Source organism: Phyllopteryx taeniolatus, chromosome 18 (assembly GCF_024500385.1).
Source record: "Phyllopteryx taeniolatus isolate TA_2022b chromosome 18, UOR_Ptae_1.2, whole genome shotgun sequence".
Classification (NCBI taxonomy): Eukaryota; Metazoa; Chordata; class Actinopteri; order Syngnathiformes; family Syngnathidae; genus Phyllopteryx; species Phyllopteryx taeniolatus.
Window position 1 is genome coordinate 9,495,202 of NC_084519.1, and position 27,496 is coordinate 9,522,697.

Sequence of the window (27,496 nt, forward strand, 5' to 3'; positions counted from 1 at the left end):
CAAGAGTGTGGAAATAAGTTTCAAGACCAGATTTAAGCATTTCAGCAGCGATAACTGCTCTCAGTGCATCTCATTCAAGAGCATCGAGTTAACCTCTACCACCACCATCACCATCGTCCATTAAAATCGAGTTCCCATTCATCTGGCTGCTATGTTGTTATTTCTGAGTCAGGACTGTGATGGGGCCTCTGATTGGCCGTGATTACAGGGAAAAGTGCTGTGTCATTGTTCCCCCCGATGGGGAGAGATGTGTCCCCTTTCTTAAAGTGGAGGCAAACCTGCTGTGTCATGACTCAGCTAAATTTGAACTATTCATGCTGCCTAATGTTATTGAAAATCACCTAAGATTGATTATGGTGTGAATACACACAAATAAATAAATACACATATGTATTTCCCAAACAAAATATAACCATCTCCCTCTGTAAAATAATAACCTAATAAAGCTTGCACATCTTACATAAGTGACTAATGGTTGCTAATGTAGTAGAAGCATATTTAGGATTCTGCATTCGTAAACTCACCTACTCACCTTTACCCAGTTATTTGCGGAAAGGCCTGCTTATTTGTTTTTTTTAAAAATCCAATCCCCCACTTATCCGCATATTATTTTATTTTTTTCCTGGAAATTATAAGGCTTCATCAATAATTTCACGGATTATCGCTATTTGCAGTCAGGCTCGGGTCTCTATCCCTCAATGAATGACAATCAGATGTAAATTAATAGCTAAAGTGTCTTTTTTTTTTTATATTGTCAGCATACTGAATGTTAAGCCAAGGTAAATGGTAGGAGAAGCGACACTAAAACAGGCCAAAATCCAGATGTCAGCGGGTAAAACAGGGCAAGGGACTAGATAAGACACACAGACCATTTTAACCGGTCCTGTTGCCTCCAGAGACAATTAGTCAATAATAATTATTGTTACAATAATTAATTAAATTATACAAAAATAATAATAAAAAAATAACGAATAAATATAGCAATACTAAATGAATATTATCAATGTAAAATTAACTGAATTTAAGAGTACTAAAAGCTCAGTGCAGTTTGCAGTACTAGTACCCATCAAAATAGCTCAATCTTGTATTACAATTACCTTCGCCAAGGTAGCTGTGTTTTTGTTGTGGTTGTTAGGTGAAGGAATTGGTTTTCATTTTTAATATGTTACTTTCGCAATTAAAATGCAGTAATTGATTGACAAAAATCAGGCATACGCAGGAAGTGTGGTGCACAATTTGGTGCCTCTCCAAATAATGATCGTTTGGCCTTGGCGAAGGTGTAGCTTCGCCATCGTGCTTTATGACGGGTTTTAGTGCAGACATTTGACGTTAATGGGAAATTGAGGCCGGGCACTGTAGGTTGTGAGTCAAGGGCAAACGCCAAGACGTGAATATGTGGATCCGTCGGGATGGATGACGCCGGGCTATAATAAACGCACTAAAGCCCCCATTGAGAGAAATGTGGACGGAGGCAAAGAGAGGGGGGATGTGAGGGGGATGAAAAAGGGGGAGGGCAAGGTGCTGAGAAGAAGGAGAAAGAGAGAGAGGAGCAAGAAAGAAACAGGCATCACTGGCTCACTGCGGAGCTCCTCCATTGATAAAGTGGCATGACTGCAGCAGGACGCGCTCACCGTCATCATGCGCTCACACTTTGTTTGGCTTCACTCGCCACAGCAAATACCGAACTGCAAAACCGACCCTTCAAGGAGAACGTCAGCTCCTTTTGGACTCTGTTAGGAACACCACGCAGCACCTGTAACAGAGAAAGAACCCCTCAGATGTAAACAAATCTACACAGCTGCAGCTGGATTTGCATCAAGGTAAGAAAGACACTGTGTCCTGGCTGGTCCACGCATTACAGTCCACGAAACAGGACAATCTAGAGTCACTGTGGCAATGACAGAGATGCTATTACAGTTACTTAAAATAACAGGATTACCTGGTGTCAATTGAGTACTTGCGGAATTACATCTGAGAGTACATTGGATGCCAACAAACCCCTCTCATCTGTAGCTGGATTAGTGTAAAGGTATGCTGTGAGGTGTCTTGGCTGGTCCACACAAAGGCAACCTCGGGTCACTGATGACCACAGAGATGCTATTACAAGCTAACATGGTTTTAAAGCTGTTACTTGAAGCTTTCTTGCCTATTTACTACGTATCTTTGCTTTAAATGACTCCCACCATTGAAACACACTTGAAGTGGTAAAGTTAATCTGAGACCACATTTGGTTGCTAACAAAACCTCTTGAATGCTGAGAGGTGTCGTGGCTGCTCCACAGTACTCGATTACGTAATCTAGGGTCGCTTTGGCAACAGTGGAGATGCTATTGTCATTATTACAAGCATGCAGTTGATTATGAAGGTGTTAATTAAACCTACCAGTATTACCTATTGTTGCTTTAAACAACTTGCGTTCTGTGAACTTACATTTTTAGCTTCAGTGCTGAGCATACGTTGAGGCTTGCTTTTTTTTCCCCTGCTCCTTTTGAATGTGCCCAGTTCTGTTTTAAAGTGAGGAAAACAGAACTCCAACGGATCTGAGTGGGTTGAAGGAACTGCAATTTGCATTCACATGCTGTGCTCGACCTTCTGGTTTTATTCTACGGAGCATTACATTTTGCAAAAGCAGATTGAGAGAGCCTCTTGTATGTTTCTCAAGTTCTCAATGGATTTCTTGTAAGATGAAATGCTCAAATTTTAGGCAGGCACAGATGACAGAGCATGACCATTTCTAACTAATAAAAAAATGGAGAGCTGTAGATAAAAATACAATTAGCGAGCAGAATGTAGCTCAGTGTGACAAAGTAGCATTTCATCTTTACTAAAATACTCAAGAGAAAAAGTTAAAAGTATGTTGCATTAAAACGACTACTGGTCACGTCACTGAGTGGCAGCATGTAGAGATTAAAAAGAAGTGTACCTAAAATTGAGCCCTGGGGGACACGGCAGGCAATATGGGGAACTCTGCTTTGAGAACGGCTGCCAGTGAACGTGCTGACAGTGAAAATGTGCATATTGTTACAGTGGCTTACAATAATCATAAATATACTTGGCTGTACTGTAAGAAGTTTGTGAACCACAATTATTGCATACTGCGCTTTACGTTTTGAAAACCCGCTATCATTATGGTGGTCCTGAGCTGTTTTGTCGACTCACACCATTCGGCATAAACTTCGCACCCATCTCGCAGGGAACGGCGATGCATTCAAGTGCCCTCCAACTCTATTGTGCTATAGCGTCCCGCCTCCCTCGCTCTCTCTCCCCCTCACTCTCTCGCTTTTTGGTCCTTCATCTCCTCCTCGCATCCTTTCTCTTTCGCAAAACCATCCTGCCTCCCGACATTCCCTGATGCCTTAGCCAATTCTAACACACCTCCACCTTTTCTTTTGCTTCCCAACAGTGTCCCCCCTCGGTACCCCCATCCCCCGTCCGTCACCCTGGGATCTACGGAGGCAAGCGGAGCGCCAGTGTCGGCCATGAAGCTGGTGAACATAGGACGAGGAGAAGGAGGAGAGAAGGCGACGTTTTCCTTCAAGAAGTGCTCTGCCTTTCAGTTTGTCAAGAGGAAGGTGAGTTGGGATGACACACACACACACACCACAAAGATGATGTCACTGTCGAAGCCAAGCGGAGCTAATCAGGCGCAAGATTCCCCCCCTCTCAGCCCTCTCGTCCCATCTGTGTTTTTACTGCACACCACAAGTGTTTCTTGGTGAAATAAACACACAAAACACACACACACACACACACACACATTAACAATGACATCATCCCTGGAACCGGTTCCCCACTTTTGGATCGACTCGGCTGTTTTTTGGCGCAGCGTGATACATATGTAAGCAAAAAATCAATAAATAAAATGAAGGGGCAGCACAATGTTCATAGAATTGAAGCAAAAAGAAAAAAACATGGCAAAAATGGTTTCATTCCTTACATTCTATTTAATTATATTATTACTGTATGTTTGTATAAAATACAATATAGATGGAAGCAAAAATAAAAACCCCATTGCCTGCTTGTCAGCATAAGGCTACGCTTTGAGGTGTCCTGGCTGGTCCAAGCATATGTTAGAACATCAAAGTAGGTGATCAAGAGTTGCTGTCACGACATTAGAGCTGCTTTTCTCCTTATTACAAGACTTTGAAGCTGTTTATTTAAGGTACCATTATTACCTATGCTATCTCTGCTGCACCCAAAGTAGGATACACTGTGATGTGTCCTGGCTGATCCACCTGTATAATAGAAAACCAAAATATGTGATCTAGGGTCGCTGTGGCAACAGTAGAGATGCTATTCTCCTTATTACAAGACTTTGAAGCTGTTACTCTAAGATTACCTCCATTGCTTTAATCTTAAAATATAACCCACCGACAAAGCACCTGAAGTGGTGCGTCTAATCTGACGCCACCTTTCAGTCCCTTGGATGTCAACACATCCTTTCAGTTGCAACGGGATTAGCATAAAGGATACGCTGTGAGGTGTCCTGGCATGTCCATGTGTATTATAGAACCCTAAAGTAGGTGATTACATATACACTCGTATTAATAATATGGAAACACCAACAAAGTAAAAACAAATACAAAAAGCCGCATTTAGTGACAACAACACTAATGTTATGTGTGTGCACCTTTAAGGGGTGTGGCCTGGTGAGTGACATCAGGAACATGGCCAGTTGGTCATTGTGTGAGCATCTGGGTGTGAGCTGTGGTCTACAGCAGCTGTATTTGACTGTTTGTCATGCACATTAAAATGTCCCCTCAACACAAGTCATTGTAGCATCAGCATGACCGTAATGCTGTTATTGTGAGGGACAAATATTACAGTAGTGTAATACTGTAATTACTGTCACGAGTAGTTCCATGATTGTGGGAAATCACATTTCGGTCTCATGATGACAAAGAACAAAAGAAATGGGTGGAGGACGTGAGTTCCATTCAAGCGAACAAACGGATGGATGAGTTGCGTCCATGTGCTCATGTTGCTGCTGTTACGGGGGACAGTTTCCACGCTTGCGGTACATTTCGGTCCCAAGCAAACATGGTGAAGCAGCATTTAGCTATTATGCAGCACACCAATGGAATAAGTTGACATCAGAAGTGACGTCAGCCCAAGTGGGAATGTTTTTAAGTCCAGGTTAAAAACTCTTCTTTTTTTCTCATGCTTTTTAGAGCATTTTCACTTTTAAATGATGATAACGATATAATAAATGATGATAATTTCTTGCACTGTACACTGTTTTAATTGTACTTTTATTTTTCTCTTTGTTTTAAATGTTTATAAGCTGTTTTTTTCTTTGTTTTAAAAATGCTTTTAATCATGTAAAGCACATTGAGTTACCTTGTGTGTGAAATGCGCTATATAAATAAATGTCTTCTTGTCTTATTACAAATGCTGTTATTAAAACATTTTTCCTGTTATGTTTGTCATAAAAGTGCAACTTATTTTGGTGTAATTAAATTTGTATTTATATTTTGAATTTATTCATGTTATTACACATTTGTTTTATTAACATTTGGCTTTATTTTATTTTTTTCCCTTTATAAAAATAATACATTATTATTGTTTTCTAATTATTATATTTACATTTTTCTCTCAACTTTTAGTCAATTCTTGTAACGTTACCATTTCCCCATCCTAAAATTACCGTTATATTCTTTTATTACAAATTTTCCTTTTTCAGAATGTTCGCTTAATTTTTCACGAATTTGCTACGATATTCTCTCATTATTTCCAGTTAATTCTCGAAAAGTCGTTACATTTTCCAACCTATCAACACACGTCTTGTGTTTTTCCACCAAGGTGCGGCGATGGATGCGGAATCCCAAAGTGAGCGTGGAGAAGGCGCAGGGCAAATGTCTGCTGTACCCGTGCGCCAAGTGCCACCTGGCTGAGGAGCTGTGGTACCCTCACTACGCCTCGTCCTGCTCCCTGTACGGCTGCTGCCACTACGCCGGCCCGGCCCACCGCTCCCATCCCGAGCCGTCCTCTCAGCCATCGGAAAGTTGCGACAAGAGCAAAGGCTGTAAGGTGAGGACATGAACACACGAGAAAATGATGAAAGTTAAAGTTCCGACATGACAGGAATAAAGTTAGGTTTTATCCTGAAAAACTGTGATTTCGAGAGAGAGATTTTTTTTCTCCCATTTACTGTAAAACGGACGCATAAAACAAACGAGAAGACCATATAATTTAATCTGAGGGAAGATTGCTAGCTGAATGCTAATTTATAATCGAAACGCCATTAGATGGGCTAATGTAAATTAGCACAGATGTCCATCCATCCATTTTCTGAGCCGCTTCTCCTCACTAGGGTCGCGGGCATGCTGGAGCCTATCCCAGCTGTCATCGGGCAGGAGGCGGGGTACACCCTGAACTGGTTGCCAGCCAATCGCAGGGCACATCGAAACAAACAACCATTCGCACTCACAGTCATGCCTACGGGCAATTTAGAGTCTCCAATTAATGCATGTTTTTGGGATGTGGGAGGAAACCGGAGTGCCCGGAGAAAACCCACGCAGGCACGGGGAGAACATGCAAACTCCACACAGGCGGGGACGGGGATTGAACCCCGCACCTCAGAACTGTGAGGCTGACGCTCTAACCAGTCGGCCACCGTGCCTAGCACAGATGTTATTGTAATTATTGTCAGTCAGGCGGAATCCTTACATCTCCAAAATGACGACTTTTCAGGAAATAAAAAAAATGCCATCTTGGTTAGGTGACCAAACACCACATCGTTCAAGTTGATATTATACCTTATATTGCTATCATATACCATTGTGCACCAACATCAGCACAACACCACCCCAAAACCATGTTCAATCGCTAGTTTAATACACTGAAAAAATGCTATTTTATTGTGCTGTCATTGATTAAAATAGTTTTAACCTTCGTGGCTGACCGCTTCCTTCTGCACTGAAGAATTACAGCCAACAACAAAACATCCATTCATCAATCCATCCATCCATCCATTTTCTTTACCGCTTATCCTAACTAGGGTTGCGGGCTCCTGGAGCCTATCCCAACTATCTTCGGGCGGGAGGCGGGGTACACCCTGAACCAGTCACCAACCAATCGCAGGGCACATAGAAACAAACAACCCTTTGCGCTCACATTCACATTTACGGCCAATATAGAGTATTCAATCAACCTACTTTAACAAAACAGCCTTAATCAAATGAAGCTAACCTATTTTCACTCGTTGTGGTCTAAAAAAAACATCCAGACGTTCAATCTTGAGGCGACATAATGCCACACGGCTCCCGCAGAGTTAGGGAAGAGGCAGAGTTTTACAACACTTCTCAGACAATTGAACATTCAAGAGTGTTAATAGATTTAAGCTATTTTACACACTTTAACTTGGTTAATAATGTGTGAAAATAACAGGTGACGTGAAGATGGACCAAAAAAATATATATATTTATTTGTGGGAAAACAAATATGAAATTGACCTTATTGGGACATAACGAGGTTTCCGCCTGAAAGTGACGATATAATGCGAAACGCAGTAAGATGTCTATTTTATTCTCGTAATGTTATGTTTATCCTCCTGAAATTACGACTTTATTTATTCTATTGTATTGTCATTTACATCCATTAGACACTTAATTAGGTAGACCCGGTAAATCCGACCCAGTAGAAGACGTGCAGCCTTGAAATAAAAGCCCTCTTCTTCACTCTTTCATCTTCATTTAAATGGAGGAAATGAATCTTGCATAACAGCATTCATTTCCCTCAGCGCCCTCACTCTGACAATTAGGCTTCATTACTAAGTAAACATACACAAAGACATTCCTATGCATGTGAAAGAAACAAAGTAAGATGTTGTTGTTGTTGTTTAGCTTCATATAAATACTGTAAGAAAGACTCATTCTGAATTTATTTTGGACTGTACGTCGTGTGTGTGTTTATTTTCGTCAAATGATTGACTAAAAATGCACTTGTGAGAACATGCAAAATATTATCAAACATTCCATTGCTGCGTTATATCAGGGCTGGCCACCCTGTGCCAACACGCACTCAGGTAGACGATGACACACTCACATGCACACACACACACGCACACACTCATAATCTACCTTATTTCTGTTGTGGAAAAAAATGAACTGAAAAAAAATCAATGAATCACGCCGCCACCTTTCGCTGTTAAGCAGACAGACTGGAGTCACTTCTTGCGTATTTTAATCAAACCAACTGTTGCCCATTTTCCATTTCTTTCTTTCGCTCTCTTATTTTCCTGATATTTCCTAATCCTTCCATTCCATCAGTCCTTTCTTCCTTCTGTCCTTGTCTCCTTCCTTCATCCAACCTTTCTTTCTTGCATCCTTTTTTCCATCCATGCAGCAACCCATCCTTCTTTCTCTCCTTCAATTCTTTCATCCTCTTATCCATGCATCCTTAATTCCTTCCTTTCCTCATCCATCCATTCAGCCCTTTTCCATCCATCATGCCTTCTGTCCTTCCTACCTCCCTTCTTTCCTCTCACCCATATTTTCATTCATTTGGCCATCCATTTTACTTCTTTCTTCCTCCTCAGGTTAAAGGCATTTCAGTTCATTTCAGTGGGGAAAATGGATTTGACATACAAATAAATTGAGTTGCAAGCTTGGTCACGGGACTAATTGAACATGAACCATATATATTTACTCTTGTTTTTGGGATTGGGACCTCATGTATCTCCGGAAGGTGGGCATCTGTGATGATGTCCGAGCAGCCACGGCGGAGGTCAGCGCTTGACTTATTTGCCATTCTACCTTGATTGCGCTTGCAGCTTTCTTTTCGCATGTTCTCAGAAAGTGTAGGTGTAGCCAATGTTCAACACACCGCCCTGCGGAAGGACACAGCGTTTTCAAACGTTACGTCAAGGAAGTTGCACATAAAAGCCTCCAGCGCCACGTGTCGGTCCCATTAAAAATGCTGTCAGCGGGTCGCTGACCTTGGCCCATGCTTGGCCTGATGAGCCTGTCAGAGGCGAGTCTAAATGGAGCCGTGACTCACTTTTTATTACACCATGAAAACCAGCATGCTGCCTTTATGACACCAACGCAGGGGGGGGCGCTGAAAGTGGATTGACTGAAGAAATTGGAAAAAAGATTATAAGGTGATGGAGTAAACAGTGATGCCGAATGAAGGGTATAAAACAGGAAAGGGGGCAAGCATGGAGAGGAAGAACGGGATGGAGGAGGAGCAGCAGTGATGAAGAGAAATGAGAAGAGCTGAGCGGACACTTTTATTGGAGCAGCAGGTCAACGCGCACACACGCGTTTATGCACGCATGCCTTGCTCAATGGCAGCAATGCACCACTTGAGAAGGAAACTGATTAGAATTTGAAAAATGATTTTTTTTAATTTATTTATTTATTTTTTAAAGTGAGCTTTCATGCCTTTCCGCCTCTTTATTGAGTGCTGATGGAATTCCTAGCGTGACAACTGATGACAAATCCACCGTCCTCGTTCCCGCCTCGCTGAGTCGAGACTCGGACGGTCAAGCGATTCCATTTAAAGCTGCGCCGTCCCGCTTCCTCGCTTGTACCCTGGCGACTCGTGACATCTGACAGCCACTTTGAACTTTGCCCTCCCCGGTGATGTAATCACGGCGGTGGCACATTCCCATAGACGAGTTAATGAGTCGCTTTTCACACACACGAGAGCCGTGGCCTTTTTGTTTTGTTTTTCCTGTGACACTGCAGTGATATGTGCAGCTACAGCTGCATGGAAAGTCCAACTTTTTTTGCAGATCTCAGTTAATGATCAGAGTATGATTATGCTTCATAAATGAAATGCAAGGCTGTTGTGTTGAATGACATGCAATATATTGTAAGCACACTGAACTGATGAGCCAGTGAACCTTGCGACCCCTTTTCCTGTTCAGTCACTGACCAAAGCTCACTTGTTCAACAGATTGCACAGCAAACGTTTTACAGCATTCAATTCAGGTAACATTGCAAATTCTACATTTTTTTTTTTTTTTCCTGGTTACGGTTTTGATTGTGAACAAAGATTTTTAATGGTTCAAAATTTTTTGGGGCAATTTTGGTAACCATTTTTATTTTATCAATCATGTTTGGAGTCACTGATGGTGTAGTGGTACACTCGCCTGACTTTGGTGCGGGCAGCGTGGGATCAGTTCCACTCAGTGATGGTCCGAATGGTTGTCCGTGTCTAGATGTGCCCTGCGACTGACTGGCGACCAGTTCAGGGTGTAGTCTGCCTTTCGCCCGAAGTCAGCTGGGATAGGCTCCAGCACCCCGCGACCCTAACCAGGATAAACGGTGTTGACAATGGATGGATGGAAAATCATGTTTGGAAAGAAAGTCACAATTATTTCACCATGACTTGTGAATGATAGACATTTTTTTTCTCTCCAAGCAAATGATTACGTTTTATTATATTTAGTTATTTATTTTATTTTATCATTACATTTGTCTATTTTTTCATGTCCTTATTGTAATTATTTTATTCTATATATTTTTAATCAGATTAATTAACAAAAATAAAAAGCTGAATTTAATGTTGGATTGTTTTTTTCTGTTTTTTTTATTTTGGCACAAATCCACACGCATATGTTATTTTAATGTATTTTATTTAAAATTACTAAATCAAAAATATTTATTTATCGTATCTAAATATCAGCTAAACATAAATAGTCAAATTTAATGATGAATTGTTTTTTTAAAATGTTTTTTTTATTTGGGCACAAATCCACACCCATATTTCTTTTTATTTTAAGTCTGGTGTAAATCCAAATTATTGTTGTATGATTTAATGTATCCAAAAATGATCTTACTTAACAGAAAGAGCCACATTTAATGATGGATTAGAGTTTTTTGTTTTTTTTAATTTGGTACAAATCCACAACCATATTTTGTTTTATTTTATTTGAATATTGGAAACTATATTTTGTATTTATGCCACATAAATATTATCTTAATTTAGAAACACAGTAATTAAAGTGGCAAAATATATATTTGATATAATTTCATAAAAGATATATGAATTTTAAAAAGATGAATTTAATGAATCCCCCAAATTGAACATGGATAGGACAATACCATTGCCTGATATATGGTCACGGCTTGTATGCAGCAATTTTCCTGTGCGAAAGAGGTCATAAAAACAAAGATGTCATCTTCTTATGTCACGATATTTGAGTAATCCGAAGTCTTCGCCTCCCTTCCCAGGGTCATTGTGAGGGAATTTTGTGGATTAGTCTTGTTTTAATCTGTCCAGAGAACACAGCTAATCTTTCGCTCCCATCTCCAGTGCAAGACAAACAACCGGCAGGGGCCTGGAAGACCCCGCAACCAAGTACAAATACTTTGTTACTGGACTTAAGTAGATTTTCAGGTATCTCTGCTTTACTCAGGTATTTATTTTACTGACAACTTTTGATTTTTACTCCCTACATTTGAAAACACATACAGGAGCATGTTTCTGCGGAAACCTGTCCTAATGTGACGGCAACACAGACAGCTCTCCGGACTCTTTCAAACTCCCCCATGAACGCCGTCCCCACTCTCACATAAAAGAAAAATTCAAGTATACATGACTTGGACTTTTACCGTTTCGGGATTTCCCCCATGACCATTCAAAGACCAACAGGTGCATGTTTCCGCAGGAAAGTGTGCAAATGTGGTGGAAACGCGGACACTTCTGGGAACTGTTTCAAACTCCTCCGTAAACACCATCACACAAATACTGTGCATGACTTCATGAGGCTTTTACTGTTTCTGCAGGAACCGGTGCAAATGTGGTGGAAACACAGACAGTTCTCTGGACTGGTTCCAGGTCCCAGATGAACACTGTTACCACTATCCCATAAAACTTATACACATTTATGGTATAAATATATCCCGCGGGGTCATCACAGAGCTTTTCCATGCCGTGACAATGAGGCGCTCTAAAGCGACCACACCTGCATGAAGGCCCTTTCCACACGCTGGCTGTCACGTCGTATTGTTTAAAGACTTTTTCCCCTTTCTCGCTCTTCCGTATTTCTCTCCGTGCAGTGCGTGCACTCACGGCCAACAATGAGGCGCTCTAAAGCAGTGCGCACGCTAGATGTCACGTCGGACTTTTAAAAAATAAAATAAAATGTCCCCCCTTTCTCGTGTTTCCATCGTTCTCTGTGTCACGTGCACACACACGGCTGACAATGAGGCGCTCTAAAGTGGGCACACTATCTCGCCACAATTGAGTACTAAATAATTCTCAGTCTTTGCACATGTTTTCAGCACACAAATAAGCAGGGACAAATCTCTGAATTCATTCTACAGGATCGTAAAGTACTGTACAGAGTGTGAGTACTCTTGCCAACTCTGCACTCAACTGGGTTGCTATGACGACACGAGAGCAAGTGAGACATCCCGCCAAGGCCTCCCCGCAGAGGGTAAATGGGATCTGTGTCATGTAGATCCATCCTCTGTTTATCCTCCCTTGAACAAAGGGAGAAGAAGACGACCCGTTTGGAGGGTCCGGGGAAAGAAAAACGGGCAGAAGTGAACCACAGCGGACACGCTAATGGCGTGTAGCGTGATTTCAAACATGTTAAAACAAAATCAACTTAGTGTCCTTCGTGGTCCGGCGGTGCCCATTAGTCGTGTTCCTCGTCCAACAATAACAACAGACCGCATCTCGGCCTCGCGCTGCTTCACACATTCTCATTTTTCAGGTTCTCAACAAAACTCGTCCACCACCTTGCAAGCTTATTTGTACCTCTCCGTTCATTTGAACATTTCTCGATTTTTGCGCGTAAGGAAACGTTTGGTACAAAGTCAAAATTGAGCACTCACTATAAGGAAGTCGAGCTGAGATTTGATTTCTGACAGCCAATCGGTGAAGAAAATTCAAATGACACAGTCTATACAGTCTGTCATTATTCTGAATAAGATAAAATTGTTTGAAAAAGTTGAAAAATATCCTAGAGAAAAAAAGGCAGATTTGATGCTGTTCGAATGTGGAGTTTTTAAGGGTTTCAACTTTTACAAAATCACCACAAATGGTGGGCATGTCTCAAACACACAAACTGCATAACAATTACATTTCTACAACTTTATTTATAGTATCATTTATAAGTTAATCTGTTTTTTTAAATACTTTGAAACTGATATAGTATGCCAAAATGTTCAGCCTTTTTTTTTTTTAAAGAAATACAAATTCATAAAAATAATAATAGAAATGTGTAATAACAAAATGTAATGAAATATCTGTATAATTTAGATTCATGCATCTTTTTATTTTGAATAAGGTGACTTTTAAAGCTATTTTTGGATTCATGTTACTTGTAATGCATTCCCATCTGTTGTCTTCTTTACCATCGGTTCTTCTTCGTCACGATGTCAATGTTATCAGAAAACTTTCCCACAACAAAGAATGCAGCTGATGTAAAAGACATTATGTAACCGCGGTGTCTTTAAGGGGGTCATTGCTCATAAAGCTCGTTAAAGGGTCAAGAGGAAGGGGAAGGCCTTCATGTGTGTGTGTTCTGTTTATGCTGCATGTCTTATCCTGCACACCCACACGCACAGGGTATCTCATCCTTGCCATGCACCACTCTCTCTAGTGGAAAACATGTTCTGCCTGAGGCCGTAAAACACCAAAGGAGCAGAGATGTGCTTGATAGAAGCGGCGTGCGTGTCAGTGCAACAGAGAGCAGCGCTTCACATTCTGCACATACGGTCCTCACAAAATGATTTGGATTTTTGGGTCAAATTTCAGTAAGAAACTAAAATGCAACATCGTCTTTGCAGGTGAACTTAATTTGACCTTCTGTAAACTTTTGACTGTCTAACGTTCGGTGTTTGAGTACTTTTTGCACAACTTGCTCAGTGGCAACGTTGCCTGTTGTAACATTTCTCGTGATGTTTTACTAATTCTAGAAGGGTCCCCAGATGAAGTGGGCTCCCATCCTCAGCATCCAACACCTCAATTCAAACTTTGAATCTTGAGTAAAAATTTGGTTTGGAGTCCTTTGAATCAAGAAGCAATCAAAGTTTATCGAGGCAAAAAAAAAAAAAAAAACAAGAGGAAGAGGCTGGAGTCTGAGCAAGGTTGATCATGGAGACTTTATTCCACAAAGCAGCAAAACAAGTTTGCAAGTGTGAACATGCTTTTATAGCAAAATATAGGACGATTCGCTTTCTCTTATTGGTCAATCTGGGATGTGCTGATCTTGAATCATGTCAAGGAACTGACCATATTTGGTTAAACTTATTGTTTTTAATAATGGTGTCATGACTATGAGCTCATTCCTTTGGCCAAATCTTGTGTCACAACAGAGAAAGGGGGAAGAAAAAAAAAAAATCAACCAAGCGCCAGCTTGTAACTTGAAAAAAAAACTCGGAAGCCGGGGCACTTGTAAGTCAAAGTACCACTGTACAGTATATGATTTCCAGGAGCAGTGTTAGTGTAGCGAGCCTGCTGATAGCGGCCTTGATAACGCTCGTTAAAAGCGCAGCACAGCCGCTGAACCTGCCAAGGACGCCATTTGTCGCCTACGTAACGGCCGTTCCGAGTCACGACTGCATCCATCTTTGGGATCCGCTTCCCTCACCTTGACCGCGCTCACGAACTTGCGTGCGGTCGTGTATATAAAGCAGCGGTGTCCATGCTACGGCCTGGTGCTATTTGCGGCCCGTCGTCCATTTTTCTGCGGCAGGCACACTCTTGTCAAAGAAATGTTTCATCTCAATGAGGTTTTGCTGGCTAAATAAAGGTTAAATAAAAATCTAATACCAAAAAATAACATTTGACACAGCCTGGGAAGCTGCAACCTAGATCTCAGTCTTTGGACATTTTCAGCAATTATCTTCAAACATGTAGAATGTATTGAAAAACAAATCTCTGAATTCATTACCCAGGGACAGAGTTACAACTTCTATCCTTCGATTTTTCTGTATGCGGCCCTCGGAGGAAAACGTCAAGACACCCCTTGTGTAGAGGAAGGGTCTTAAGTGAGTCATTGGCTGCCTCCCGTGGAATGCTAATAGGTGTTATATATTTATTTATTAATTTTGACTGCAAGAGTGATGATGTTGCTGTCTGCCTCCAGCTGTACAACTTTCCCAGCTGGCCTCACAGGAATTCTTTAAACACTTCGTCACACATTGGAATGTTGTTATGTACATTTTTTTTAAAGTAGTACAGTTGGCTACTGTATATTATCCTTCAGGGGTTTGACTACTACCATTTTTCTCCACTCTAGGAAATTGGAAAACAACTGCATGTCATCCACAGTACACCAACAGCGGTTAGCTAAGGAAATATTTGGTTACATTCTGCCTAAAACAATATTAAAAAAAAAAAAACAGGGTTCCCCAGCTTTATCATGTAGTTTGTACTTTAACCTAGATTACATTTGAATGGAAAGACTTCTTGTAAGCATTCAAGACCAATGAGCAATGCATCAGATCAGTCATGGGTCTTCACCCAGCCTAGCTACCAAGTCATAGGTGGAGAAATTAAGTGTAAGGGGCATTTATTATGTTAACTGAGCCACTGAAAACTACGGCGGGCTAGCTCACAGAAAATAAAATGTACAGTATTTGAAAAAGAGGCTTCAAACTGTTTAATGCCGCTCCCAGTTGAGGTTTACAGTCAAACTAACACTAAAACTAAGAGAAATACATCTTGTGAATTTAAAACCAATCCGCATTGCCTAGCGCTAGCTCAATGCTAACACAAAATGCAAAATGTCATAGACAGGCTAATGAATAGCATCTACGCGGTGGCAATTTAAGGAACAGATGTGTGAACAGAAGCGGTGCAGCGACACATGAAGACAGACAATACTCATAGGCTTATGTATTTTTTATCTTCTGTAAAAAAAGACTAATATTAATGCATCTTAATGAATCAAATGCAGTAGTTGCAAAACTCTAATTTATTTGTCTGTATGACTGTAATACATACACTCTTAATACACACCAGAAAAAAAACACAATGAATTTATCATGGTCCACAAACTTTTTAATTATTTACATTCTATTTAATTATGTTATCACTCTATGTTTTCATAAAGAGCATTATTATAGAGTGCTATTTTCCATTTTGTAGATTTTTTGGGGGGAGGGGCTGGAGTGGATTAGGGCATTTTCAATCATTTCAATGGGGAAAGATGATTTGAATATAAAATAAATGAATGTTATTCATTATCTTTAATGAATATTGATGGAGTTGACGGATGTTTGGAAAAAAACTAAAAATCTGAGGAAAACCACATTTGTAGTGAAAACAGCCATAAAAAATCACCAAGATATAAATCCTGCCATTTTTTTTTTTTATGTAGCCATAAAAATTGCAATCACTCTGCAGCAAAATAACAAAAATGGAGTTAGCCCACTCTAGTTGTCAGTGGCTCAATTAGCCGTGTGAAGTCACAGTAGAAATTGTTTGAAAAATCCAGGAAATGGCTGAAAATCAACGTGGCTATCGTCTTGCAGGTGAGGAAGTGGAAGATGCTGTCGCGCCCCCACAGCAAGGCCAACGACGGCGACCCGGCCGAGGACGCACACCCGGGCTGCTGCCGGCGTCGGGGGCCGCCCGCCTTCCCGGCCGGCCCCGTCGTGCTGGAGTGCGCCGTGTGCAGCGGGCCCTACGTGGGCTACGCCCCGGACGACGCGTGGCAGCCGCGCCAGCGCACGCAGGCCAGTACTTCGCTGCCTTAGCGCTTTACGACACCCGAAAACAATGTCGTGATATGAGACCAAAAGTCGGAATTTTACAAAAATCGATTTATTTATTTTTTATGTTATGAGAATAAAAATGTAATTGTCATTTTCTCGTAATATTTTAACATTATGCTTGTCACATTATTATTTTTTTAATTGTAATATTCTGACTTTATTCTCATAGCGTAATGAATTTCATTTGTAATATTCTGGTTTATTCTTGTAATATAAAACCTTTTTTCTCATAACAATTTCTTCACTTAGTTTTATTAATTTTCATTTGATACTCTTTTCAGAATCAGAATCATCTTTATTTTCCAAAAAAACACACAAGGAATTTGTCGCCGGTAGTTGGAGCCGCTCTAGTATAACAACAGACAGTCAATTGACAGAGAACACTTTTGAGACATAAAGACATTGACAAAAAAAAACAGTCACTGAGCAATAAAGGGTTAATAGTTATTTGGTAATGCCGGGACATTTATTTTTTTGACAATTGTGCAAAAAGATGCAGAGTCCTCTAGCACTTAGCGCAGTTCGAAAGACTAACATTGCAATAGTCCGGTGCAATGACCATTGTGCAAAGGGCGCCGAGACGTCAAGCGAGTAGTGCGATAATCTGGGACAATGTTGATTGTGCAAATGTTGCAGATACTCCTCAATCAGTGTGCAAAATACAGTTTTTGTTTTTACAGCGTGTATTTTGTGTAAGTACTGAATCCATGAATTGTGTAACTACTTCATTAATGTATAATGTGTTGTAGCAGTTAATCGTTTGTATTGTTGATCATACATATGTAGACCCCAGGAAGATGAGCAAACTGCTGGCATCACCTAATTGAGATGCTTTTAAATAAACATAAATATTTGTTTTTTATGTTTTTTGCGGAAAAAGCTCATTGGGGGTGTTTTCTTGCTTATTCCCAATTTCTTTTTATAATGGGTGTCAATTATTCACATAGTTTCACTATTCACAGTTGGGCCCTCGCGAATTGTGGGGGTCCATTTTGTTACAACTTTAGTTTCATAATAAACTATGGCTTTGTTCTCATAATATTCTCAATTTACTCCCCTTAATTTACTTTTTTTTCGTGTACCAGTCACATTTATTCCTCATAATAATATGACTTTCTTCTCATATTATTTTAATGACGTCCTTGTCACATTTCTGCTTTTTCTTGTAATATTCCAACTTTATTTTCACAGCATGATGAATTTTATCCTTAATATTCTTCTAATATTTAGACTTTGTCCTTGTGACATAAACAAATTCTAATTGTAATGTCACTTATCTTCTAATCCATTTTTGAATCTATTTTCTCAAACTTCTAATATTAAGACTTTTTCCTTATGACATAAAACTTGGAACAGTATGAATTTTTTTCACGCTGACATTTCATTTCTTTTTTTGTTCACAGTTTATTATTGGGTTCTCATACATTCCTGCAGGTAACCTCAAACCTGCTACGGGCATTAATAAAGCGTTCTGACTGCAAAAAGCATTTTCCATAGTGGACCACATTCAGGAGTAAAATTATTGTTTTTTTTTTATTTCTCAGTGCATCTTAATGATCTTATCTCGGATAAGCAGTAGAAGATGGATGGATGGATGGATGGATCTTAATGACAACATATGTAGGAAGTGGCTATCTTTAGGTCTGGGAGACAACCAACGGACCTTTTGCAAACGGTTCTGACAATTAGTGCAAGCATACAATTGTGCAAAGTTTCACATGCTAAGATGCACGTCACATGCAGACGAAACGTTGAGAACGCGCGCTGACGACACGGCCTTCGACGGTGTCAACAAAAAGGGAAGCGTGTCTCGGCTTGTCTTCCTCCACGGGAGAGCGGCCAGTGTTGTGATCGGAAAGCGAGCAGAAACGACACTTCGTTCTCCTCGTGACAGCATGACCTTTCTTGTAATATTCACACTTTTTGTTCTTGTAACGTTATGACTTTGTTGCCATAATATTCCAACTGGATTTTTGTAATATTATGATATTATTCTCATAACAATATTCCAACATTATTCTTGTAACATTATGACTTTTTCTCCTAATATTTCAGCTTTATTCTTGCAACATTAGGACGGTTTTCTCATAATAATAATGGACTTAATTCTTGTAATATAATGATATTATTCTCGCAAAACTAACTCCGTTTCATTTCTGACGGATCAAATACATTAAACATGAAGAAGGTGAAGGTGAAGTTGTCAGTATGTCGTTGTGATGACTCACCTTCCCTGCATGTGAGGGATTAAGGGAAGTGCCAATGAAACGTTCACAGAAACAGATGTCGTGCTCGTCACATTACATGGCGCCATTCGGGGGGGATTGGGGGGGTCTCTTGCAAGTGATTTAAGGCATCGTTGCCTCAGCAACACAGCTTTATTAAGGCTCATGAGCTAACAAGAAAGTGGGGCAGGAAGCTGTGTGGGTGTCTTTTGCCGAGTGCTGATTTAGGGTGCTGTGTTTTCTTTTTCTTTCTTTTTTTTTTTTTTTTTTTTTTTAAAGGGGCCTCCATGTGGTCAGGAGCCAAGAACTCATCGAGCTACGCCGCACGTGAAACCCACTAGCCTACTTTTTTTTTTTTTTTTTTTTTTTTTTTAACCTCTCGCAAGTACAAGAAGGAAGGTAATGTTTTGATAACAGTGCGTTTATTTGTTTTGCAAGTGTAGGATGACACAAAAGAAACGACCTGAAGTATTTCCACTAAACTTTGTGGAGGGACATAGCAAGGGCTTCATAGGAATCCTTACGTTTTGATGAAAAGCCAGCATTTTTTGGGGAGAACAACAGTGATTTTATGTTTAGAGCACGTGGATGGGGTAAAAGTCTTTATTTATTTATTTGTAGTTTTTTTTTTCCTATGGTCTATATCGCAGGTTTTTACCGATATATTGAGGTTCATTGTGCACACCATTGCCACCTGCAGGACTGGAGAGGAATGTTATCAAGCTCAATTTTACACACTTTATTTAGTTAGTTAGTTAGTTAGGTTGGTTGTTTTGTTCATTGGTTGGTAAGTTAGTTATTTTGTTAATTTGAATGTTTATATGTTCATTCATACGTTTGTCAGTTACTTTGTCTACTCGTTATTTTGTTCATTTGTTTGTTAGTTAGAAATGTGGTTAGTATGTTAGTTATTTTGTTCATTTCAATGTTTGCTTACACATTCATTTGTTCGTTATTGCATTCATTTGTTTGTTTGTTAGTTAGTGAGATATTTGGTTAATTCTTTTTTTGTTCTTGAATGTGTTAAACTTATTCGTTAGTTTGTTTGTTCATAGGAAGGATAACGCAAAATCTACTTCACCAATTTTGGCTTGTCAACTTTGTGCCGCACATTGCGGCTAGAGTGGAATTCTATCGACCTCAATTTAAGTTCATTCTTACATACATTACATAACTGTTTTAAACACAACTCATTACAACACTTTTTATTTGTCACTCCTGATGAAGATGAAGTTAAGAGAATTCAACTGTCTATTGCACATTGTGTATTTAAAAACCAAAATGTTCAACCCAACAATATAATGATGAAAGTCGGCTGGCTTAATGCTAACATATAATGTGAAACGGCAAAGAAGTGCCAACGGAAATGAGCATGAACGTTAGGGTAATTCTAAACTTTGCTACTTAACACGCACGGAGCAGCAATTGGCACACACACGGAGCTGTACACTGTCAAATCCCCATTGAAAACGATCCCCTCCAATCCGTGATTTAGTGAGAGGTGCAAAGCATGAACCGTAATCGAACAGATAGCGTGGGTTGACTGTCATGTTGTTTCCACTGAGTAATGCCAAGTGTCTCCCAACAGGCCATGGACCTTTCCTACCACAATGAGTCAGACCCAGACAGCTACTGTTGCCCCGGCGACAACGGTAAGTCGACTGTTGTGGTCTCCTTTTCGCCATTCGTGCTGGTCTGCCTCCTGACAACAGCTTGTATTTTTGTGAGACAGGGAGGGATTTTTGACAGCACGCTGGATTATTTATTATATTGGGAGGGGGGGGAAGAATGTTCCTGAATGAAAACTAGGAGGAAACTCTCATTCAAATATTATCAAAGCAAATTAAAGCCACATCAGATCCAGACAACAATTCAACACATTCAACATTTTACATCTGTTTCTCAGGAACAGCAATAATGTTCCCTGGTGGTTACTTTGACCCGGGGTGTTTTCAATTATCCAAATGTGAAACTGGAGGGGAAAGAATTCCAACTAAACATTGTTTAAATCTCATTGTTAACTCCATTACTAAGCATCAATATTTAGTGCATTACCTCTCACAGATCATGTTTTAGAGAATAATTCACAAGATGTTGATATTTTTTCATATTTTTATTTTTAAATGTTTTTTATGCCATGTACAGGGTCAAATTGAACCTTTGACTAATCAAGAGGATTTGTATAGAAGCACTGTTTTGTTTTGTTTTTTTGTTTTTTTTTACCGAAAATTAATAATTTAGAGTTATTTAAGTATTTAGAGAAGCATTTCATTCCCCCAATTTTTTTTTGAGAATTTGACAAATTTTATTTATTGTTTTCTTATTTTATTTTATTTTTTTCACGATTAAATTGACCTATTGACTTAAAATCAAGAGGATTTGTTTTGAACCAGTTTTTTTTAAAATAAAAAATCAATCAGCTACTGTGAGTAGTTTTTTGATAAATTCAAATTTGTAAAATTGGTAAGTATCCAGACGAGCAAAAGAAATGTCGTTTCCCCGAAAACGTAGGTCAGTTTGACATATTACATTGTTGTTGTTGTTTTTTTACATTTCAAACTTATTTTTTGCGTGTTCAGGATAAAATGGACCTGCTGACTTAGAATGAAACATGCGTGGTAGGTTGATTGATGGCTCTAAATCGCCCGTAGTTGTGAATGTGAGTGCGAATGGTTGTTTGCTTATATGTGCCCTGCGATTGGCTGGCGACCAGTTGAGGGTGTACCCCGCCTCTCGCCCAGAGTCGGCTGGGGTAGACTCCAGCACGCCTGCGACCCACGTGAGGATAAGCAGTATGGAGAATGGATGGATGTGTTGATTTTTGCTCTGGAGCTTGTTGTTTACTTTTAAAATGATGCAGTGAGATGCGACAGGACTTTTCCTTCCCTCATCGCATTATTATTTGGCTCAAACTCTCAGCGTAATTAGTTGTTCCAAAACCAAAATTGCTACTTGGGTTTCGTTTTGTTTTAGGTTTTTTTTGGCTCTTTTTTTGGGTGGGCTGAATGCGTCTTTACACGGCACAGTGGCGGTCATGAGGTGCAGCTGGCTGTGACACACTGACCTTTTCACGCTGCACTGCGCTGTTGTTTGCTGTCCAATGTCGGTTTCCAGCCAACCACACTCGGAGCTGTTCTCATTTCGTTTCCCATGCATCCATCCATCCATTTTCTATTGCGCTTTTGTCCTCATTAGGGTAGGCCGGGGGCCTATACCCGCTGACTTTGGGCGAGAGGCGGGCTACAACCTGGACTGGTTGCCATACAATCGCAGGGCACATATTAGAGCTGGGCATATATGGAAAAAAAATAAAATAAAAATCAGGCATTAAAAGTAAAGTGAAATGAGAAAGGGTTGTTTGTTTACATTCAAACTTCAGCTGCTGCAGCCAAAGCGAGTGAAGTCATTCACGGTGTAATCACGAGAATGCATCTGCACCTCCTGTATGCCAAATGCCAATGTGAAGGGAGAATTATCTTAACTAGAACATTTTCTGTAAAAAAAAAAAAAAATAAATAAATAAATAAATATATATATATATATACACACACACACACACACACACACACACACACACACACACACACACACACACACACACACACACACACACACACACACACACACACACACACACACACACACACACACACACACACACACACAGGCGGCACGGTGGCCGACTGGTTAGAGCGTCAGCCTCACAGTTCTGAGGTGCGGGGTTCAATCCCCGTCCCCGCCTGTGTGGAGTTTGCATGTTCTCCCCGTGCCTGCGTGGGTTTTCTCCGGGCACTCCGGTTTCGTCCCACATCCCAAAAACATGCATTAATTGGAGACTCTAAATTGCCCGTAGGCATGACTGTGAGTGCGAATGGTTGTTTGTTTCGATGTGCCCTGCGATTGGCTGGCAACCAGTTCAGGGTGTACCCCGCCTCCTGCCCGATGACAGCTGGGATAGGCTCCAGCACGCCCGCGACCCTAGTGAGGAGAAGCGGCTCAGAAAATGGATGGATGGATATATATATACAGTTTTTACCTTGAATAAGATTGCATTTTCTGAAAGGAAAGTCCCTAGAGTCTAAACAAAAAGTTTTTCCAGGAGGGGAAAGGAATTATTACATAAAAAAGTGCCTTTTTTCTGAAAAAAACCCTTTTGATTTAAAAAATATATACTTATTTTTCTCCTAAAATTACAATTGACTTGTTTCTTGAAAAAAAAAAAAACTTTTTATCTCATATTATTGTTTCATTTCTTGCACTTTTATTTGATTAATATTATTGTATTTGTTACTCTGTAAAGCACTTTGTTACACCTGTGGTTGTTGTTAAAGTGCCTGATAATTAAAGTTGAGTTTGAAGAATTCTGTTAGCCTAATAGCCTACAGTCATGGCTAAAAACATTGTTTTCCCCAAATTTTCAAAAATGACATAGACAATAATGCTAAAGATGTCAAGTCTTCGATGAACTTAACATGCATGTTTTTGGAATGTGGGTGGAAGTACCCAAAGAAAGTAGGACAGCTCGCAATTCGAACCCTGAACGTCTCAACTGTGTGGCTAACCACTACGCCGCCGTGCTACCTCACTGTGAATCCCATTCCCAACGCATTAAAGGCTTAAAACTAACAAAAGCTCCACCCATGTTTTCCTAAAGTGTACTTATTGCCTTGGTGTGCATGTGTGTGTGCGTATGCGCGCATTATGTAACCCACTAGTGGCAATATTATGGATGCCAGGCCTGCGTGACTCACACACTCTAGGAGGTCGATTCGTGAGAGTGCAGGAAGGGCGGCGAGGCGATGCCAGTCGGCGGATTTTAGCGCTGTAGTGTAAACACCATCACCAGCCACTAAACCCCCCACCACCACCACCCCGCTAAATCCCCTCTTTCATATGAACATTTTCATCCATCGTTCTGGTGTCTCTTGTGTCATTTTCCCCAGCAGGGGGGGCGCGTTTAATCCAAGCTGTCGGCGATGAATGTAAATGAGGCCGCAATGGTTACGTAAAACCTGCTCTATTCACACACACGGCTTTTATTTGGCCCCTAGTGGACCGTCAATGTGTTTGGAGTGAAAAATGTAGCTTGGACGCCATCTGTGACCCTTGGTTCCTTCACCAAGCTTGTAACTCAATTCAAATATGAAAAAACTTTCAATTGGCTCTGCTCACCACGCATGCCACCACCCGCACTCTCCGTTCCAGCGGTTTTATCAACGTCTTTGTTACCAAAGTCCGCACAACTTTTTGGTCAATCTTCTTATCGATTTTCTGCCCCGAACGACACCTCATTCATCCCAATAGCATCATTAAATAAGTTAGTGGGGGATATTGTATATGATCGCTGCACCTCTTTTGAGGCAATTTAGAACCTTTTATTTCATCTTGTGCTATAATGTAATGTATTCTGTAAGTACGTAACTATACCACACTGTACAGTTTGTTGTTTCTGTATTTGTATTTGCTTTGATTTTGCTTTAACTCTGCTGCTGGGTCGGCATTGCAAATGAGAATCTGTTCTCAACTCCCTTATCGTGATAAATGAAGGTTAAATAAAATTATACAATATATTAAAAGTATATCAAATCAATTTAACCATTGAAGTGAATTGAAATGTTATTCACCCCCCCCCCCCCCCAAAAAACAAATTTTTCTTTTTTGTTGTGGTTTTAAAAAAATAGCTCTGTAGTTTAGAAAAAAAGAGAATGTAAAGAAACAGTTTTTAAAGAGTAACTAAATTACAGTACATACTTAAGTATTTCTGTGATGGATGTGTGCTTTAAAGAGACGAGGTCGAGTGATTGGCGTCAGGAGCTGGAGTCAATTTAGCTTGTTTAGTCTGTGTGTGAGCATCTGAGCTTGAGTTGTGGCCTACACCAGTTTTCAAGTTTTCTCATTTTTTAAAATTTGTGCGTTTGGTTATTTTTCACATTCAAAAATGTCTGAAAGTCCATCGGCGACTCTGGCTCTCCTTGCCCACAAGCGAGGGGATTCAAAACCTTAATTGCGCCACTGTTTATTTTCACGTAACTCGAGCTGCGGTGTATCTGAAGCTCCCACGTTAGTCCCCTCTTTCATATGAACATTTGTGTTGCACCCACAGATCATTCGTTCGGTCATATAAAGGCAAAAAAACTTGTCGAGACATCAAAATGGGTGCGTCGCTGATGTCACGTCGCCCATTGTGCATATGCGTGTTTGTTTAGGCCTTCATGGCAGGTCCACACAGGTGGGTGACGTACTGGTGCAAATGGCAGCTCCCCAAACAAAATCCAAAACAGTGGATGGGCAGCATGGTGAACTAGTAGTTAATGCGTCAGTTTCACAATTCCGAGGTTCCAACTTCGAATATGGGTACACCGGCTACCACATTCCGTTTTTGGCACTACATTGTGAAGCATCACATTTACTCACTGAATAACTCATCTGTATTGACTATTAAGTGAATATCTGAAAACAAACAATGTTCCAGTTCTCTTTTTCTCACACACACAAGTGCGTGCATGCACGCACGCACGCACACACACACACACACACACACACACACACACACATACACAGTCATGTAACCATTGGGCTTCTGCCATCAATGAGCACGAACAGGGCTCTTGCTGTGACTGTGACATTCAGTAATTAATCCCTTAAAGTTTAAAGTGCACAGGTTATATATGGAATCATGTTTGGTAACTTAAGTGGCTCCACAAAATGGACCCTGCACACTTTGTTATGACAATCAGAATCAGAATAATAATGCCCATTATTATACGGTATGGCATTCGTTTTCATATACATATAAATAAAACTTTTGGATAAGAGGGCCCTAGGTTTCAATATCCACATTTCGGTGTTATTTAAAAAAAAACAAAAAATCATATCATCATCATCATCATCATCATCACAAAATGGGACAGTCTTCACATATTTGCAGATTTAAATTTGATTTATAAAGTACTGCATGATTTGGCCCCAGCTCCTCTGGCTGAGTTCATCAGCCAAAGAAACAGCTGTGAGCGTGTCACTCGAGGCTCTGTCAGAGGTGACTGTCTCATTCCTCTGCGCAGGAGCACTTTCAGTAAGTCAGCCTGGTCAGTGAGGAGCGCTGGTGAGTGGAACTCAGTACCTGAGGAGGTTAAACTGCTTACAACATACAAGGCCTTCACAAAAAAACTGAAAATGTGGCTAGTTAACACCTATAGCTGCCAACACTAAAAGACAAGTATGTTATGTTGTCTTTTTGTTATGATCAAAAAAAATATGGTTTTATTCTCTCTTAATAGTATAGTTTGATTATGTATCCTGTATTATATTGTCTTGTAGATGTATTTTACTGCTCTTTTACATCATGGCCAGGGGACTACAGCTGAAAACTAGCCTTCTGGCTAATTCTGGCTTTTTTAACCATGTGTACTTCATGTGTTTTATGAAACTGCATTGTCCCCTTTCAAAAATAAACTGATAAACTATACTAAAAAAATAATTTGTATTATTATTAAAAATCTAATAAATTTTACAGTATGGGAAGAATGAGAGGATGCGAGGAGTATCTGTGTTACAGTAGTAGTAGTAATAATAATAATAATAATAATAGACATTTGCCCTAGTAATTAAGAAATTGTAAAAAAAATATATATAATGAAAATAATACAAATCAATCTGTGGCTCACAATAACCACATTCTAGTAATTTTAAGTTTTCCTTCATAATTCTACAAATTACATTTCTAATGCCAATAATTTGTGATAGTAAAATACAAAATAGCCATTTCCTTCTAGTAATTTTACATGTAACTTTTTTTAATTTATTTTGAACAGGTATAAAAATAAATAAGTACAATACTTAGAAAAGTAAAATACAGTAACTTCTGAAAAAAAACCTGATCAAAACATTATTAAATATCCGCAAATAAAAAATAAAAAAAAACATAGTTAAAGAATAGAAATAATAATAGGTAATAAGTGCCCCACTTATTACCTATTATTATTTACATTTACAAAAGTGCAAAGTTATCAGTTCCTACCCCTTCGTAGTAGTATTAGTATTATTAATAGTAATAATAAAAAAATAATAATATAATATGACAAATGTTCACATAAATGTTCTTGAAAGTGTTTTAATTATTTTAATAATCATAAAAATATATTGTCATTTTAAATATATTTTCTGTTAGTATTTTTTGGTCCAGAAGATAAATTGAGACAGGCTCGCAAACTATTGGCATTCTAGTAATTAAAATTAAAATTAAATGATAAAATCATAATAATAATAACATAAAATTATTGTTGAAAATAACTGAAAAAAAGCTCAATTTTAAATAAGTCAAATTATTTTAAATTAAATTAGGTAATTGAAAGATTTAAATTCAATGCTTTGACATGCAACAAAAATCCTCAGCCCAATTTGAATCTTGCATCCAAAGTGATGAGCGACACCGCGCTTATTCAACCTTTGACCCGGGGCCCTTCGGCCGCGTCGCGTGGGACCCCATTAAAAATCAATCGGCTTCTTGTTTTTCGAGCGGTTTGAGTGGCGCAACTAGCGGTGCGTCGACGAGGCTCCTGAACGGCCGCACTGAGGAGCAACAGTGTTC

At 39.7% G+C, this 27,496-nt stretch overlaps 1 protein-coding gene across 2 annotated transcripts in view; it reads left to right on the forward strand.

The window, feature by feature from the left end:
• Window positions 1-3,409: 3,409 nt before the first annotated feature.
• Window positions 3,410-27,496, forward strand: part of sgk1 (serum/glucocorticoid regulated kinase 1) — a 36,018-nt gene continuing 11,931 nt past the window's right edge. Inside the window, exons 1-4 of one of the 2 annotated variants that reach the window (XM_061754890.1) lie at window positions 3,410-3,571; window positions 5,802-6,029; window positions 16,442-16,645; window positions 20,498-20,561. In XM_061754890.1, coding sequence (XP_061610874.1) covers window positions 3,479-3,571; window positions 5,802-6,029; window positions 16,442-16,645; window positions 20,498-20,561 — 589 coding nt within the window. In that variant the 5' untranslated portion in view covers window positions 3,410-3,478. Of the gene's footprint in view, window positions 3,572-5,801; window positions 6,030-16,441; window positions 16,646-19,424; window positions 19,503-20,497; window positions 20,562-27,496 lie in introns of those variants that run through there. The other variant, XM_061754891.1, reaches the window with a different exon arrangement.